The sequence below is a fragment of the Protopterus annectens genome, chromosome 6.part1 (genome assembly GCF_019279795.1).
Source record: "Protopterus annectens isolate FY-2018-M chromosome 6.part1, PAN1.0, whole genome shotgun sequence".
NCBI lineage: Eukaryota > Metazoa > Chordata > Ceratodontiformes > Protopteridae > Protopterus > Protopterus annectens.
Window position 1 is genome coordinate 194,297,248 of NC_056738.1, and position 17,122 is coordinate 194,314,369.

Consider the following 17,122-nt stretch of genomic DNA (forward strand, 5'->3'; position numbering starts at 1 on the left):
AGTTTCTCACCTTCCAGACTCTGACATTAAAAGGTAGCATGCCACTCCATTTAATGCAGCTATGATGCAGCAGAAGCATCTTCTAGGCAGCTGCATTTGGATCTGTTCTTAGTAGGTATTCCTGTTTGAGGCCTCAGCCACTTGCAGATGATCTCGAAGGAAAATTAAAGGATGGTCCTTTAGACAGCAGTGCTTTGTTTGAGGCTGCAGCTGCAGATTTGTTTAAATCTTTGCTGGAGAAAGGCAAGGGACTAAAGGACTTAAAACTTATCTTTGTTTCACCTATTCCCAAATTTCAGAAGAATTATCCCTCAAAGACTTTCTTTGTTAGGAAACAAACTCATCTGCCCACTTCAAAAAGCAAAAAAGGAGGTAGGAGAGCTCCTCAGTCTAAGCCCTCTCAGGCAGTTCCTGCCCAGAAGCAGCCCTTTCTGGACAAGCCAGGTAGTCTGTGACTGCCACACTCATCTCAGTCTTGTTCCTCTTTCTCATCATCTTTTCCTGTCTCTTCCAGTTTGGGAAACTATTACTCAGCACTCATGGGCTCTTTCTATTATCAAACAAGGGTACTTCATGGTCTGGAAAACTCTTCCTCCATACATGGGTATTCCACAACCATCTCATGACCAACTGCATCTATTTCCAGAGGTGCTTCATGAGTTTCTACATCAGAGAACAATTCAAGAAGTTCTTGCACCCCTCCGAGCAAGAGGATTTTACTCCAGGATGTTTCCTTGTACCCAGAAAAGATGGCCCTTGGAGACTCATTCTGGATCTTTCTCACCTAAACACTTTTCTGAAGGTTTCTACCTTCCACATGCTGTCCTTGCAAACATTGCTTCCTCTTATTCTTCCTCAGGCTTACACAGCCTCTCTGGACATCAAGGATGCTATTCTTCCCATTTCCATTCATCCTATTTACAGGAAGTGTTTACATTTCTCTATTGCTTACTTGTACTTTCATTTCCAGGTTTGCCCTTTGATCTTTCCACTGCCCTAAGGGAATTCACAAAGTGCCTCACTCCTGTAATTGCTTACTGCAGACTTCAGGTCATCCAGATTTACCCTTACCTGGACTATATTCTCTTTCTAGCTCCCTGTCCAGCTACCCTGGAACAAGCTCTATAGTTCATTATTTCTCTTCTGCTAAGGTTGGGGTTCACAATAAATTTCAAAAAGTCTGTTCTTCCCCCCCACAGGCCCACATCTTCCTGGGCTAAAGGTTTCAGACAAATCTCATGCTGGCTCCTCTTCCTCCTCCAAATGTTCAGTCTCTAATTTCCTTCTACCAAAGTATTCTGCCTCTTCTTTCTCTTACAATCAGGGAGTTTCTCAGGCTCATGACCTTTTGTATAAGGCAGTTATGAAGAATATAACTGTTCTTTCCACTTTGGTATTTACATATTCTGGCACTGTATAACAACATTGCGCTTGCGTTTAGTCAGCATGTTACCTTTGAAGCTACCTACCTTTGTACGGTGATGGATTACCTCAGGTGCACCTGGGATAAACACTGAATATATAATGCAGTTCTTAACCTAGAATGTTATGGAATGCCATTATTTTCATACACATGCCAGAACCTTTTAGGTGTAGTGATTGGAGATGCCTTCTACCCTATCTTAAGCTTTGTGTAAACTCTTTTCATCATCTGGCATTTGGCACAGAGGATTAAGGAGCTGTTTCATGTGGTCCAGAGTTTGATTCCCTCAACCTCCATTCCCTGTGTGATTCTGAGCAAATAATTTAACCAGACAACGCTCACTGGATGTGTCTGAAAAAGATCCATGGAGATCACTGCTGTTTGTGGTTAACAAATATAAATAAAATAAATAAATAAGGGTTTGGCTGTGTGGCATCAGTGTTATCTGAAGCCTAGAATCATTGCCCCAAATTTTTCAGAATGCAGCCAGTAGGTGACACTGGGGAATTTTGCTAGAAAATGTTATTCGTCAGAAAGCAGTAAACCTTACAGACATGCTGATAACTGAGCAGAGAAGAGAAAACATGAACATTGTGAACTGGAGAAGTATATTCTGTAACTGGAGAAGAGGAGGTACTCCTCTCTTTTGCAAGCCAACTCTAGAGTACTATACATATGTCCATTGGTCTCTTAGCAAGTCCCAGGTCTCGATAGAAGGGATAATTTGTTATCCTTGATTTGTATTTATTTATTTTTTGATAAACTGGTATATAGGCTACTCTAGGGACCCTTTTCAGTCATGACCTGGGCATGATGATGTAGATGAATATATTGATACTGTACTACTAATGACTGATAGGAAAATGTGTATTAAAAAAGGATAACAATTACGCTGATTTTACAGAGGTAATAAATCACAGTGCTGCTTCTCAGAGAATGTACATCATAAACTAGCCAAGCAGACTGAATACAAAAGGTAAACAAAGGCAAGGCAAGGTATCATCACTGAAACATCTAACTTAGTCCATAGTGTCAACAAGTGTTCAGGGGTTGTAACACTAGGGGTAGTTCAAACATAATGTTAAAGAATTATGCAAAAATCTACTTATTGGCAATCATGGTGAACAAATATAGTTTGCTGGTCAATTTTGAAAATGTAAAGACAGAAATAGTTTTCTTAAGAGGAAGGCCTCTGTATTACAGCTTCTGCAAGCATGTGTGCAGACAAGAATTTAAGGAAGAGCTCCTAAATGCATGTTCAGACTAGGTCAGAAAAAAAACTGCTACTACAGGACTAGAATTAAATAGCTTTCAGTGTGTGCTATTCTTTTACATAGTATTTGTGGGAAGCAGAGAACTAGAATAATTTCATCTTTATTATTATTGTCTTTACAGATTTTCTATCAACATCCACTGCCATGGCCCCAACAGGAAAGGTGAGTTGGGTTTCTGATACATAACCACTTAAATTAGCATTTTAGTTCAGTTCGAGACAATTCCTATATGTAGCCTGACACAGCTGGAGTTGACTTTGTGTTTGCCTGTACAGTTTTGTGAATTAACCTTGTGATCATCACTTCTTAATTAAGTTGGCATCTGTGAGGCTTTGTAGCCCTCCTGGCAGGATGTACACAATTATGATGTCTGCAAGTAACTATATTTGTGTTTTATTTGTACAGTTTGGGTAAGACTAAGTGATGGAAGTATCTGACACCAGATAAATATATACAAACAGAGCAACATCAGAATAATTAGTGGTGTTTTTCTTACATCTGCAGGAATGTGCTTCACTTCTGACCTCTTCACTTTCGTACTCCTCCCTTAAGAGTTCTTACTTAAACATATTGTATGAAATTCTTCAAACATAAAATATACCTGGTTGAGTATGCTCACACACACACACACACACACACACACACACACACACACACACACACACACACACACACACACACACACACACACACACAGATAGACTTGAAGAATAAAGTATACTATAGAACTTTTTAATAGTTCATCCTTCCACTTATAACTGCTTGTTAACTGCACACTTATATGACTGTGCCATGGAGCCACTGTATCCATGACTAGTATGTACAAACAGTCTGCCTGATTTTGTATGCCAGAAGGTGTTTGTTGGACATCTGAAAACATGAAGCATTTGCTTGATGCATGGATATATGTTTGTTTCAGAATACTGGTGTTGGTGTACTTGTCACAGATAGGTCACACCTCATAATTTAATAATGCACAATCATATGTAGAAAGATTTCCTGTCTTGTTTTCTCATGTTTTGCTCAGGTTTTGCTTGCTGTATAGGGTAAGTAAACATAGGACCAGTACTAGACAAGCACTCACCAAGACTATAATAGACCTAGCCATATACACCTTTAGGTAGATACACTTAAAGGTTTTTGGCACCCTTTATTTGTACTTAATAGTGCTCTCTTCTTAAATCAAACATTGCATACATGTGCATGCTAACACTGGTTGTAAGATGACTTTTTTGCATCTTGAAGCTATTCTTTTGGAAATTAAGTGGGCTGGATTGAAAAATTTCCTAATTTAGGATGGAAACATGATGACTGAATGAGGGAAATACAGCTGTCTGCATAAGTACTGAACTTCTTATGACAATATCTGTTTTAAGAGGAGTACACTTATAGTATATGAGGTAGGAACAACATTTATGCCAAATGCTTCTCTGTGAACTTTTTGTACATTTTGCTTGAGATAGTTTTCAATACATTAGGCACGTGCATATTCCAGCCCTTTTTTGGAGCAGTTTAGTATCAGTGAGTCAGCAGATAACAGTGCCCAGTTTGCAGTCATCAGCAAACTGGGTCAAATATCCTTCTCCACTGGTTACAATTTTACATTCAGAGAGGGTAGCAGCAAAGGATATCTATTGGATAGCCAGTTTGCAATCTAGTGGACAACATAGGGCTTACATTATGTTTGTCTAACTTTTCAATAAAATAATAATAGGGGGTAGTGTCTAAAGAGCTACCTACTGAAATGCAGGCACTCCAAATGCTGAGTGCAAATATTACAAATATAAAAATGGCCAAAAATGCAGAATGGAGAATCTTGAACCTCATTCTTCTCCTTTAAACTTCCTGTTTGTGGGTGACAAACCCCCTGCATCCTCTGAACCTATACAAACTAAATCCAATGTACTATACCTCAGAGAAAAGGGAATATCCTGAGAAACGGCCATCTCAGGTTTAGTATATGTAAGTCTGTTTTTTGGCCATTCAGTCTCTGTGTTTCAAGACTCACTCTAGCAGGTCCTGACATTTCAAATGGCTGCCATGAAAAGCCTTGCCCAGGACAAGATAAGCGGTATGCACAGAGAGACCACTGTCCATAGCTTATGTAACCTTTTTAAAGAAGTTTGTTACATTCAGGTGACAGAACCTGCCCTTCACAAAACCAGACTGACTTGGGTCTAGATCAGGTCAATTGTCTATATTTGCATAAATGAGTTCTGCTATGATACATTCTATAGCTCTGCATATACGGCTGGTGAGGTTGATGGGCCTGTAACTTCCTGGGTCTGTAGAAGTGCCATCCTTGTACAGAGGAGTCATGGCAGCTTCTGCAGGCATCAGAGACAAACCCTGTGGATAGAAGCAGTTTGAACAGTTTAAGAAAAGACTCACATAGTTCATTGACGAGAATGCAGCCTGATATGTTATTTTGTCCCAAAGCAATGTTATTTTTATCTCTGATGAGACTTGTTCCAAAGTAATTACAAGGAAAAACTGAGAAACTGAAGTTTGAGGGGTAGTCGACACAACAATGTGGGTAGGTGGGGTAAAATTAGCACTAAATTTGTCTGCTAGTATGTTGGCTATATCCTTGGGAATGGAATGTGTGAAATTCTTATGGAATAACTCAGTTCATTACTGAATATTATTCCTTAATTTAATTTCCTGTCATAACTGAAGATAGATTTGCAGTTTCATTTGGTGTCTGAAACAACCTTTCGTTTGTACTCCTCATTACATTTCCTAATACTGGTAGTAAATTCCTTGCTCTCACGTTTCAGTGTGGGTCGCAGGTAGGGTGATGGGGATTTCGTACAATGTTTATTATTTTCATTTTGTTATGAAGTTTGTTAATACGGGAGTTCCACCAGAGAGGTTTATTCCTGAATTTACCATTATACTTAGGGAAGATAGATACAGACTTTTCTATGCGGTTATTTAGATCCTGGCAAAAATTAAAAGAGAATGTGGCCATTTGTGGAAGCTTGTTGAGAATTTTGCAATGATCTTCTACAAGCTGAAGTAAGTTTGTCCTGAGGAAGTCCCTAAAGATGGTTCAATTTGGTGGTGCAGTAGTACCATTAAGCCTGACAGAGAAGGTAAATGATTTGTGGTTATATTTAACCAGGGATGAGGTAATGTGCATCAGGGTACAGGCAGGAGCAAGGACCAGGTCAAGGATATTACAGATTCTAGTGGGTAATTGTACAGTTTACTCCAGTGAATTGGCACTGGTAAACTCAAGGAAATGCTGGGCATCTCCATGTTTAGAAGTGCAAGTGTGTCAGTCAATGCTTGGGTAATGGAAGCCCCCTCGCAAGACAGTATATAGATTGATATGTATCCCTCCTATGCTATTAATGTAATTTCCATGATCTTTGGGAGACATTAATTGGGATTTGTAGCTAGCAATGAAGTAAAGACTGGATTTTTTAAAAATGGTTTGGATATCCAAGACCCCCAATTTAGGGTTGTGGATCATATGACTCAAAGTGATGGTGTTTCTGACAAGTACAAATACTGCTCCACAATCACCTAGGGGCCTAATGGCATAACAGGCATTGAACTCTAATATAGAGGGAGTGGTTACTTTGTACTGAAACTATGTCTCTGTAACTACATGGGTATGAAGCTGTACAAATTGTAAGATGGATTTAAGTTCCAGGTTCTTTCTGCTTAAGATTCTAGAACTGAGTAGTGCTACTATGATGTTCAAATCTGGGGTTGAGTTTACTTTGTAGGAATGTCTGGTAGGGAGACTATGCCTAAAAGGACACTATGGGGCAGCAAAGCCTTTAGCCAATATGCAGAAATCCTAGTATGAGAGGTGGACTACTCAAGACTAGTGACTTTCCTGCCACTAACACATGCATAATAAGTTCCATCATGTCTCTCAGCATGCCCTCTTGGGAAGAGAACTTCAGCTACGACTAGGCAGTAGTCATATTTGTCTTGTTTAATGGGCCTTAGGGCCCTTGTGACATCACTGATCCTGGCACCTGACAAGCAGCTTACAGTCACCCTGTCCTTTTCCAGTCTGGTAAATGTGGAGTCTGTATGCCTATGCATAGAGTCACCAGTCACTAAGAAATTTCCCTATATGGTAGCAGACATTGTGAGCCTTATAGGCTTAGACCAGATTTCATGGTGACTCGAGTGATCTATGTGGAGTTGCAATGTGTGGGAGTGTAGAAGGAGTAGGTTTTGCATTGTGTACTGAAGGTTGTATGATGGTTATATGTCTCCATTCCAAGAATTTTAGAAATAAGTTTTTAGAGGTTAAAAAAATAACTAAATGACAGCTAGGTGTTCCAGCTCAGTGCCATCAAGTAACACAAAGAGGTCCCACAGAGTTAGTGTGGATACAGTTTTTTCTCCATTTTATTTAGTTATCTCATGTTTTTCTCTGCAACTTTTTGTGTTTATGTGTCTATAGATGACATGCTGGCCTCTTGCTGGATTGAATGAAACCAGTATAAGACATTGTTAAAAACCTGTTGAATCAAAAACAATGTTGGAATGAAACGAGTATAGGACATTGTTAAAACCTTTTTGAACAATGCTCTTGATTCAAAAAGTTTTCAGTAATGTGTTATATTTGTTTCATTCCATCCAGCAAGAGGCTATTATTATTACAAAATAATAAATAAAGAAAAAATATACATCCATGGTACTTTTTACTCACAAGAATTGATTCTTGCCCCAGTCCTGCCTCTTCTTTTACAGATGTTTTCCCCCAAAATATGCTCATTTCTTGCAAATGCATCGAAGAATGACTTGGCAGTGAGCTTGTACTCCCCGCTAATAGTGACAGAGTGTTTACCAACCATACTCCAAAAAGACTTTGCATCAACACCATATTAAACTATGTGTCTCTGTGGGTCAGATGGACTCAGTACCCAGAACAGTTTTTCTGATTTTTTTTCTGAAATAACAAAACAACTTGTGTGGTATGATATCATTTTTAATTCTGTATTGAATAATTTCAAAGTACATTACACTACATCCCTTCTGCACATTTATACACATCCACATGTGAATGCATGCACACACAGGTCTATATCAGATTGTCGAACTTTCAAAAGTTCGACCATCATGGTCAACATCATATGATCGAACTTTTGAAAGTTTGAACATTTTGACAGAGCTCTCCCTGCAGTACGGAATGGGAAGATTTCCCTTTTCTGCACTGTAGTGTGGTCTCGGAGATGGTATATTTAAAGAGCAGGGTGTGTGTGGGGGGGGGTGGGCGCAGGGAGCTTGCCTCCCTGCTTAAATCGTTCACGTAGATTTTTTTGTGTAGTTTATTTTTTTTTTATTAGATGTTCGAACTTTTAAAAGTTCGATCATATGGTGTCGACCATATGACGGTCAAACTTTTAAAAGTTCGAACATCTAATATAGACCCTGCACACACACACCTTAAATGCAGCTCCCACTTAATTTTATTTTATTTGATTTATGTTACAGTTTGATAACCAATTAAATAATCTGGTCTGACCCTTTTAAGTCACAACCTAGTTACAAGGGTACAATATCAAAATACAATAATCTGAACACTGACATAAAAATAATATGAAAGTTACATTGAGAACTAGTGGCATTTACATTAATTATTTTTATTTTCAGGTAAAGTTTTGGATCAGTCAAAGATACATTGAGAACTAGTGGCATTTACATTAATTATTTTTATTTTCAGGTAAAGTTTTGGATCAGTCTTTTTAATAATCAGTCATCCTGCTTATTCCACCTTGTTCCTGCTTTTTCTGCATCAGTTGTAGCATTTCCCCTCTGTTTTTGTACACTTTGGCCTCTCTTTATCTCGGTTTTTCTGAGATATTTTCTTATTCTACCTGCTACTAACAGTTCTCAAAAACACTGAACTGAATTCTGTCCTTCTTCAGACCTTTCATCTGAACATCTTCTTGTGTGAGCTGTGGACATCTGTCTCCCTTCTTGAGAATCCCACAATTCCAAGCTTTACCACACAGCTTACTCTACATTATAGTAATGATGCTGGAGTGGAGTTGTTATTCTTGGTTTATTATGCATAGCCATAAAGGCAGAAGAGACATCTAGCTGAAGACCAGTGTTGTAATGAATGTTTCAGATGTTCATCTCTTTCAGATTCATATTCCTGTAAGCAAGACTCAAGCAGTTTCCGTAAAATAAAATCTTATCTTGGCTCTTCTAGAATAGTAATCATAACCTTTTTATGCCTTTCTGAAGCCCTTTTTCTTCATGTTTACAGCTCATTTCCCTTTTTACCTGTAATGTAAAGACTTGTAGTTTTGTAGCATGCCTGCATGCCGTAACTCTTATCTCTTCCAAGGTGCAAATTGTCAGGACTTTAGCTTATCATTCTCAGCTCTTTCTCCTGTACTCCAAATAATCTTTGGAATAATTTTCAGAAACGTTTCCACTCTCTTGATCTCCCTTAAAGTATAATAGTCAGGTGATAATGCTCTGTCTATTGCAGTTTACTCTACAGGGCAGAAAGATCAGCACATCAGTAGAAGTCATGCCTTGTACCCATTTGTATTTTATTTGCCAAGTCATTGTCATATCACACAGTGGTAAGTAAGTTAGTGTATGTGTCAAAAAATGATTCCCACATATTTTTACCATTCAGTTTAGCAGTCCATTTGAGCTCTGTAAAGTGTCCTATTCTTGTGTGGTGTCCCACTCATGTTTAATCTGGTTCCATCTGAGGATTTTATTAGAAAAGTACCTCGCAGGCTGATCTGCTCAGACGTGGGTGTGGCCTCAGTGATTGACCAGTGGAACAGGCATGTTGTGGTATGGAAAAGACTGCAAGTATTTTTTTTCTTCATTTTTGCAGGGGGGATCCACCCTCACCCCCCCCCCACTAATTAAATATACCAACTCCGAGATCACACTACCTTGAGAAAAAGGGCAAACTATGAATAGATAATGAATAGTCATGCTGCCATAGGTATGAATATTACTTTACTTTCACCAGTTGTTGGATGTTGAGTGTGGTTTGGGCAGGACTTATTTATTTTACATTTGTTTACCAGGGAGGTCCAGTTGGACAGATCTGTCGGTTTTCAGCGGAGGCCCGGGGAGAAACTCTCCAGACATGCTACTGTGCATCCTGTGAGGTACATTTCTAATACAAAGCCCTATCTATGCCTTTTGTGTCAAAAGTTCTATTACTTTTGGTATCATCATATTTTCAAAAGCTGAAACAACTTTGCTTACATTAGGCTATGGAAAACTTTGCTCCACTGGACTCGCATGTGTAGTAAAGATGTTACACTGTCAGTTTTTGTTTTTGAAGCATTTCTGAAGTTCTGACCAAAATATTATCAGTTAGCTCAAGCAGATGCAATATTTCACATCTACTACAACTCACACAGGTTAATTACAAGTAATACTTCATACATTTTTTGCCATACACTTCCTGAAGTACCCATTTAAAGCAGAGTGATCATCTTGAAATGAACCAATCATTATTTTATTAAGTTTAGCAAAATATGTTGATACAAGCTTTGGATATAAATCAAATATCCTTGAATGAGCATCATTTGTGACTTGTAGCTGTGCCATTGTTCTAATATATAATGGTGTGGTTTTATGTACAGTTTACATTGCACAATGGTACTGACTTTTCCCTCTTGGCTAGAGGAACACCTTCAGCCAAAGCACCACTCAGAATGTTACTTAATATTCAGATTTAAGCTAACCAGCTACATGCAGGCTTTGTTTTTTATCACCTTGAATCCCCTTACTGTTCCTTGAATCCCCTTACTGTTCTGCAATGTTCCTGTCGTATGCACATTTTAATATCAATGGGCACCTTTGCCAGACATTTTTCTGTGAAGCCCACTGTTAAATATTCAATATACTCTAACTTGCCTTTGGTCTCCATACAATACCTTGCTTCCGTCAGGCTACAGCAATGCATATCAAATAATTCATCTGTCTGATTCTTCTATCTTCCTTCATGGTAAATTTAGTTAATAGTTGAAAGTGAAGTTTTATTAATGTTATTTTTTCTTTACTTTTAGCTGACTAGGTTAGACCTCTTAGGTCTTTGGACTGTTTTTAGGGTAGAACAGAGGTTATATTTATATGGATTGAGTGAAATGTATACAGAATATTGTGGAAACTGCTCTGTTCTTTGGATTGGCATTTTTTCCACAAAGATGCTAACGAGGCAGAGAATGCAGTGTGGCAGTTTGTAATAGGTGGAGTGCACAGTACGGCACTAAACTTTCTTACCTATTAAAGAGATAAAATTACTGTTTTCCAGGGTGGATTATATGCTGATGGGGAGACTAGAGCGTGCGGATTATACAGCTGTTTGGAGCAAAAGGAGCTGGGTAAAGGTGATGCTGTGACTAACTTAATGTTGTTGTGTCTTTTGGCTTTTCCCAGTTAGGGGTCGCCACAGCGGAACTCCGGTCCGCTAATGATTGGCAGTCGATTTTTACGTAAAGAGTTGCCAGCTCTGACGCACAACCTTCAATGAAGGTACGCCCATTCACGCATGTCTCCACGCAGACGACGCTTTAGCTAAGAATCGAACCGGACAGCTTCTTACTGTGAGGCGACAATGCTACCGCAGCACCACCACCGCAGTCTGTGACTGACTTAATATTAGCAGTAAATAAGTGATCTGTACCATCAGAAAAGATGTTATCTTATGTGTGGAAAGTGTTCATTCTAGTAACGGTACAAAGGCTGAGTTGAGCAGTCATCACTTAACTGGGAAGTGGTGACTATACATAGTGGTTATTTAAAGAAGCAGTAGCACAACCAGGTACTGTAGGAATAATGGATTTGGTGGTCTCAGAGCTAATAAAATCTTACAGATTATGAAAGAAAACCAAGAAGAAAATGGACTAAGTTTGAAGGAAAAACAAATATGTAGTTTGCCAAAGTGGTAAAAGATGCTGGAGAAAGCAAAGTGCTTATTGTCAAAAGATAAAATCAGTTTATCAGTCAAATAATGATATCGGTGACCAATCAGTAGCTATTCACTGAGTAACTCGATACATTATAAATATATGGATTGTGTAAGCCATTAAATCCTTTTGAGAGGCAGACATTTTCCTTTACTGGATATCTTCTCTTGTAATATAAAAAATATATAATTTATGTTGGCTGCCTTCTGCAGGCAGTGTATTGCTTATGATATTGGGAGAAATTCTAGAAAGTCATGAAAATAACTATATGATGCACGTCACCAGGATAAAGGATGAGACAAATGTTTTATTTAAAGATACCATGAGCTGTACAATAAGTTATTTTAAAAAATCCAGTTAGAGGTTGTGTACTCCCCTTACATTCAGAATGCAGCAAAGAAACTCTTGGAATGCAGGGAGTATGTTTGGCTAGTGAGACTGATATAAGGGCTGAATGAGATGGAGATTTTTTAGTGAGATGTTTAAAGCATTAATGAATGGGGTCACCTGAACAAGATTATGTCAAACTTTTGTAAATGTGTGATTTTAGTTTTGTTTCACAGTCCTATCAAGGAACAAAAGCACATTGCTTTGTTGGAGTACTAAAGCATTTTAATAGTTATTATGCTGTTATTTTTTTTATTTTTAATGATTTATTTTAATTGAAAAGAAAAATAATTCAAAAGAAGCAACCAGCAGTCTGGGCAGTCGCCTTTTCACTCTTTTTATGACTGACCAGTTATGTAAAGCAGCAAGCATGTATGGCCTTCAACAACAATATCATATTATATTCCTCTTCACAACTGAAGTACTGCCAGTTGTAGGGGATTGGTCATTGGATGAGTTTTTTTTTATGACATTACTAATGTGATGGAGACATGTTTTTCTGTCATATGACACATAATCATTATATGTGATAGTAGAAATTTCTCAGATTATAAATCTCATTGAATTATGTAAATGTACATTAGCGCATTTTTCAAGAATAAGCACATTTCACTTTCAGTAGGTGCATGTGTTTATTTTTAAAGTTTATATAGTGCATATGTCTAAAATAGGGGGTAAAGGAACTGTGAGGGGTACATTGCAGAGATATGGCTGTATTAACTGATGCAAAAATGTACAGATAAAATAAAAAGTTTCTAAGTACGACAGTAAAATGTATACATGTACATTTCTAAATCTGTCATTCTGTCAGCATCTTCCCTGCATAATATACAAGAGAAATATGTATGAGAACTTTTTTCTTATATGAGCCTCACACAATCAACATGCCTGTCTTAAAAGCAAGCTACTGGAGCTTCATATTGATCACACGTTTGTCCTTGCTTTCTTTACATATACATGTATGACTCTAATGTTGTAGTTAACTTTACAATTTCAATATGAGTATGCGGAACCCTCCAAATGCTAAAGAACTTGTCACCCCCACCCCCCCAGCAGTGTCACATACCTAAAATAATGCACAAGCTGTATTGGCATCAGCAGAGGGGACAAATAAAGTTCAATAAGGCAGAAGAAGAACTTGCCTATGTGCCTTGTCAGCAGTTTTAACCTTGTTTTCCACGAACTCTTAAAAAAATCTTACTGTTAGTTTTACAACGAGCTGTTTATAGTTCCTTCAAACTCATTTCTTCTGCATTTTCCTTATCTGATTTTTGGTTCAGATGTTAAAGATAGGCAATAAAATAAAAAGTTCCTCCCAAAAATGCTTTAATCTTCTAGCCTAGTGATTAAGAAATCAGTAAAATAAGAGCAAAAAATAACTGGAGCACTGTATACTAATGAAAACATTCTTCTTCTTCTTTCGGCTTTCAGGTGTCGACACAGCAGATCAGCTGTCCGCTACATTGTTCTGCAAAAAAAAAAAAAAAAAGAAAAAGAAATATTGCTTTATACATTGTTGAAAGGCTATAAGGCTTTATAAATGAAGAATGTACATGAGATCCCACCCTGTGTGTGATATTTTCCCATGAAGGAAGTGAACCGTGGCCACAATTAAATTAATTTTAGTAGTAATCTGTTAGTTTTGTATGGATCATTTGCTTAAAGTAAAGTAATGTAGTAAGACGGACATTCAGCCAATATTTATCTATGTAATAAGACGCACAAGAGTGTGCATGGTGCAGATATCACATGCCCAGAGGAATTGTAAGGCATGAGCCTAAAGGGTCTGTGCCTTATAATCCTTGGGCATGAGATAATATCAGTACCATGCATGCTCCATGGGCCTTATTGCACTTTTAAAATGGGCATCTGTATTGTTTTGCAGTTTCAATTTTACATTTAGTAGTATATGTATGATAATTATGCATTTTGCAACACATTTTAATGTAAAATAGTTCCTCTACCCATTATAACTAACTGATAGCATTGCAAGGTTATAATTTTTTAACTGTGTGAAATTTTGACCTGCAATTGCCAGGATAGTCATTTAAATGACTTTTCTATAAAATGGATGTGCTATTATACGGTCCAGTTTATAAACAGATGCTAATACTACTCAGTACATTAACTGAGGTCTCCCAAGTGAATGCGTCCAGATGAGGAGATTAACAAATCAGTAAGTATTAACATGTCAGGAAGTAACACAGTGCTACATAAGCATTTATATCACTATCCAGGTAACATACAGTAACCTGAGAAATATTCACTAGGATAATCTTTATGACAGCAACTCCAAGATCTGCAAAACATATATTTTCAAAAGCAGTGATGTTCCACATCACTTTTTAAGTTGCATTGTCTTTTGATATGCTTGTTGCATCTAAAATGTTTACAGTAATCATTTGGCGGCAACTTTCAAGATATGAAAAAACAACAGCGATGCTTTAACTACCCCTATTATTTTCTTAAATGGTTAAGCTGATGGTATATGTGCCATTATGTTTATCTGCTAAATTTTTATGTCTCCTTTATTATTATTTTAATATTTATTTGTATTCATGCAGTGTTTTAGTACTTTTTTGTATTGTATCTTTAAATTTACCTCAGATAAAAAACCCTAGCAGAGTCTTTTTTATTGGATGTGTGCATGTACGTATGTATGTAATTTGTTTCAATTAGACTGGCTGTTTTCTGTTTCTATGATGACTATTTTTGTATGTCAATATTCGCTTCCTGGCTAAATTTTCTTTTTGTGTAGATTATGTTTTCACTTTCTTCAAAGACTGGAATTCATAAAGGTTTTATCACTAAGTCTACACTTAGTGCAACCATTTTGAGTGAGTAGTTAGCACAAGCAATGTGGTAGAGGTGATTTGAATACCAAACACTTAGTGGTAACCTTTATGAATCCCATTAATTATTTATTGCCATTCTCTGTATCTACAGTTAAAACAAATTTCCTTGTTTCACTTGAAAGAAAGTTACTGTTTGTCGTTTTTGCATTTAAGTTACCTGTAACACATTGCACTTAAGTTACCTGGCACTTGCTCACTAAAGCAATTATATAAGTCAGCATTAAAATTAAAAGCACTAAACCCTCACTCCCCATTGGCCCTTGTTTTCAATTATAAAGGAATTCCCAATATTATTCTAGCATGTCCAAAGGTCAGTTGTCAATCTCCTCTCCGGTCCAGCTGGTGAATCTGGGAATCTTGAGGCAATGTTACAACTGCCTCATGTACACAGACAACCCCCTCCTCCTCCCAACAAATTCCAACACAGGTGAGAGATGCAACCATATAGCCAAACTGGAGGCTAAGCTCTCTCAACTGAGTACTGGCATAACCAGTCAGGAGGAGAAGGAAACCACACTCACTACAATTCCAGTCTCACATAGACCTACCCCGACAGCAAAACAAACACATAATCACACAAAAACATACTCGGAGGCTCTAAATAAAGATCTGCCTAAGCAGCAGAGACCTCCAAAGCAGACACCCAAGCAACCGCTACCCAAAAACAAAACACGTACAAGACATATCTCACAAAGCCAGTGTGCCAAACAGTCACAGCCCTTAAGGCTAAACAACACACCTGATACACTTGTAATAGGTGACTCTATCATCAGGCACACAGACATCCTGCTCACCAGGCTGAACAAGGAGAAGGTCACGGTGAGCAGCCTGTCGGGTGCTAGGATCTGCCACATAACACAAGCACTCAGGTCACTCCAAGGCAAGTACAAATATGACTCAGTCATTGTCCATGCTGGTGTGAATGACCTGAGACGTACCTCCCTGGACTACATGAAAAGAGACATAGAGGAGCTCTCTAAGCATGTAGCCCAGGCCGGTATGACCCTGACCTTGAGTAGCATCTTACCCTCACCAAGAATGATGTCACAATATGAAGACAAGATGATCAATTTTAACAATTGGCTTAAGTACTGGTGTCATTCAAAGGGGATCCAATGCCTGTCAGCCTGGGATGATATGCTCGACAAGCCACGATGCTTCGCTAGGGACGGCTTGCACCTGTCACCCCTGGGCTTTTAGATATTGGCAAAGGCTCTTGCTACCCCCATAGTGCCTTTTTTAGGCAAGGCTCAAAAGACAAACCCAGCTCCATAGGTATCACAAGGGATAAGAAACTAAGAGTAATGCTACTCAACGCCAGAAGTCTAAACCTCAAGATGCACGCACTTGAAACTCTCCTTAGCATGGAGAACATCAATATCTGTGCAGTAACAGAAACCTGGTTCAGAGCTCCCGAGAGCACCCCAGCACTACCAGGTTATACCTCATACCATGCTTTTTGGCCCCAAAACTTGGACCGAACCACAAATGGAGGTGGAGTATCGATATTCATCAAAGATACCCACACCTCCAGGTTGGTGGCAAAGCACGAAGCATCAGAGACTATCCATGTGCAACTAACAGTGGGTAAAACTGCCTTCCAGTTTATAGTCTGCTACAGACCACCCTCCCAAACCCAGGAACCCCACTCGGCCTTCATGAGAACACTGGAAAATATGAAGGTCTCTCCAAACACCATTATATTGGGTGACTTCAACTACCCAAACATAGACTGGGAGCATTACTCTAGCTCCAACACCCTAGCCCAAAGGTTCCTAGAATTCATAAACTCAAATGCTATGGAACAACTTGTTACCACTCCCACAAGAGGGTAAAACATACTGGACCTGATCATCACCAATATGGGGACTCTAAGCTCCAGACCAGAAGTGTATCCCTCACTGGTAAGATCAGACCATAAACTGATCTCACTGGATATTCACATCCCGACCCCACCCCCTGCCCAGAAAACTACAGTGAAAAACTTCTCTAAAGCAAATTTCATACTCCTCAAAACCGAGGTGGAATCCTTCAAAGCCCCTGGGCCTGTGGAAAATACGGCCCAGACCGCAGAATCCTTTATAAATGCATTCTATGAACACCTTCAGGAATGCATGGATCATGCAATCCCAAATAAAACCAAGACCCACTCCTCCAAAGGCAGACATCCTGTCTGGTGGACCCCAGCCATAAACAAACTATACAATAGAAGGAGGAAGCTACTACATGATAGAGCAAAATCCCAAAAAG

General features: G+C 38.5%; 1 protein-coding gene across 3 annotated transcripts in view; it reads left to right on the top strand.

Moving 5' to 3' along the window:
• Positions 1–17,122, top strand: part of ANXA6 (annexin A6) — a 779,963-nt gene that overhangs the window by 75,472 nt on the left and 687,369 nt on the right. For all 3 annotated transcript variants that reach the window (XM_044075649.1, XM_044075650.1, XM_044075651.1), the window contains exon 2: positions 2,819–2,859. In XM_044075649.1, coding sequence (XP_043931584.1) covers positions 2,842–2,859 — 18 coding nt within the window. In that variant the 5' untranslated portion in view covers positions 2,819–2,841. The remainder of the gene's footprint in view (positions 1–2,818; positions 2,860–17,122) is intronic.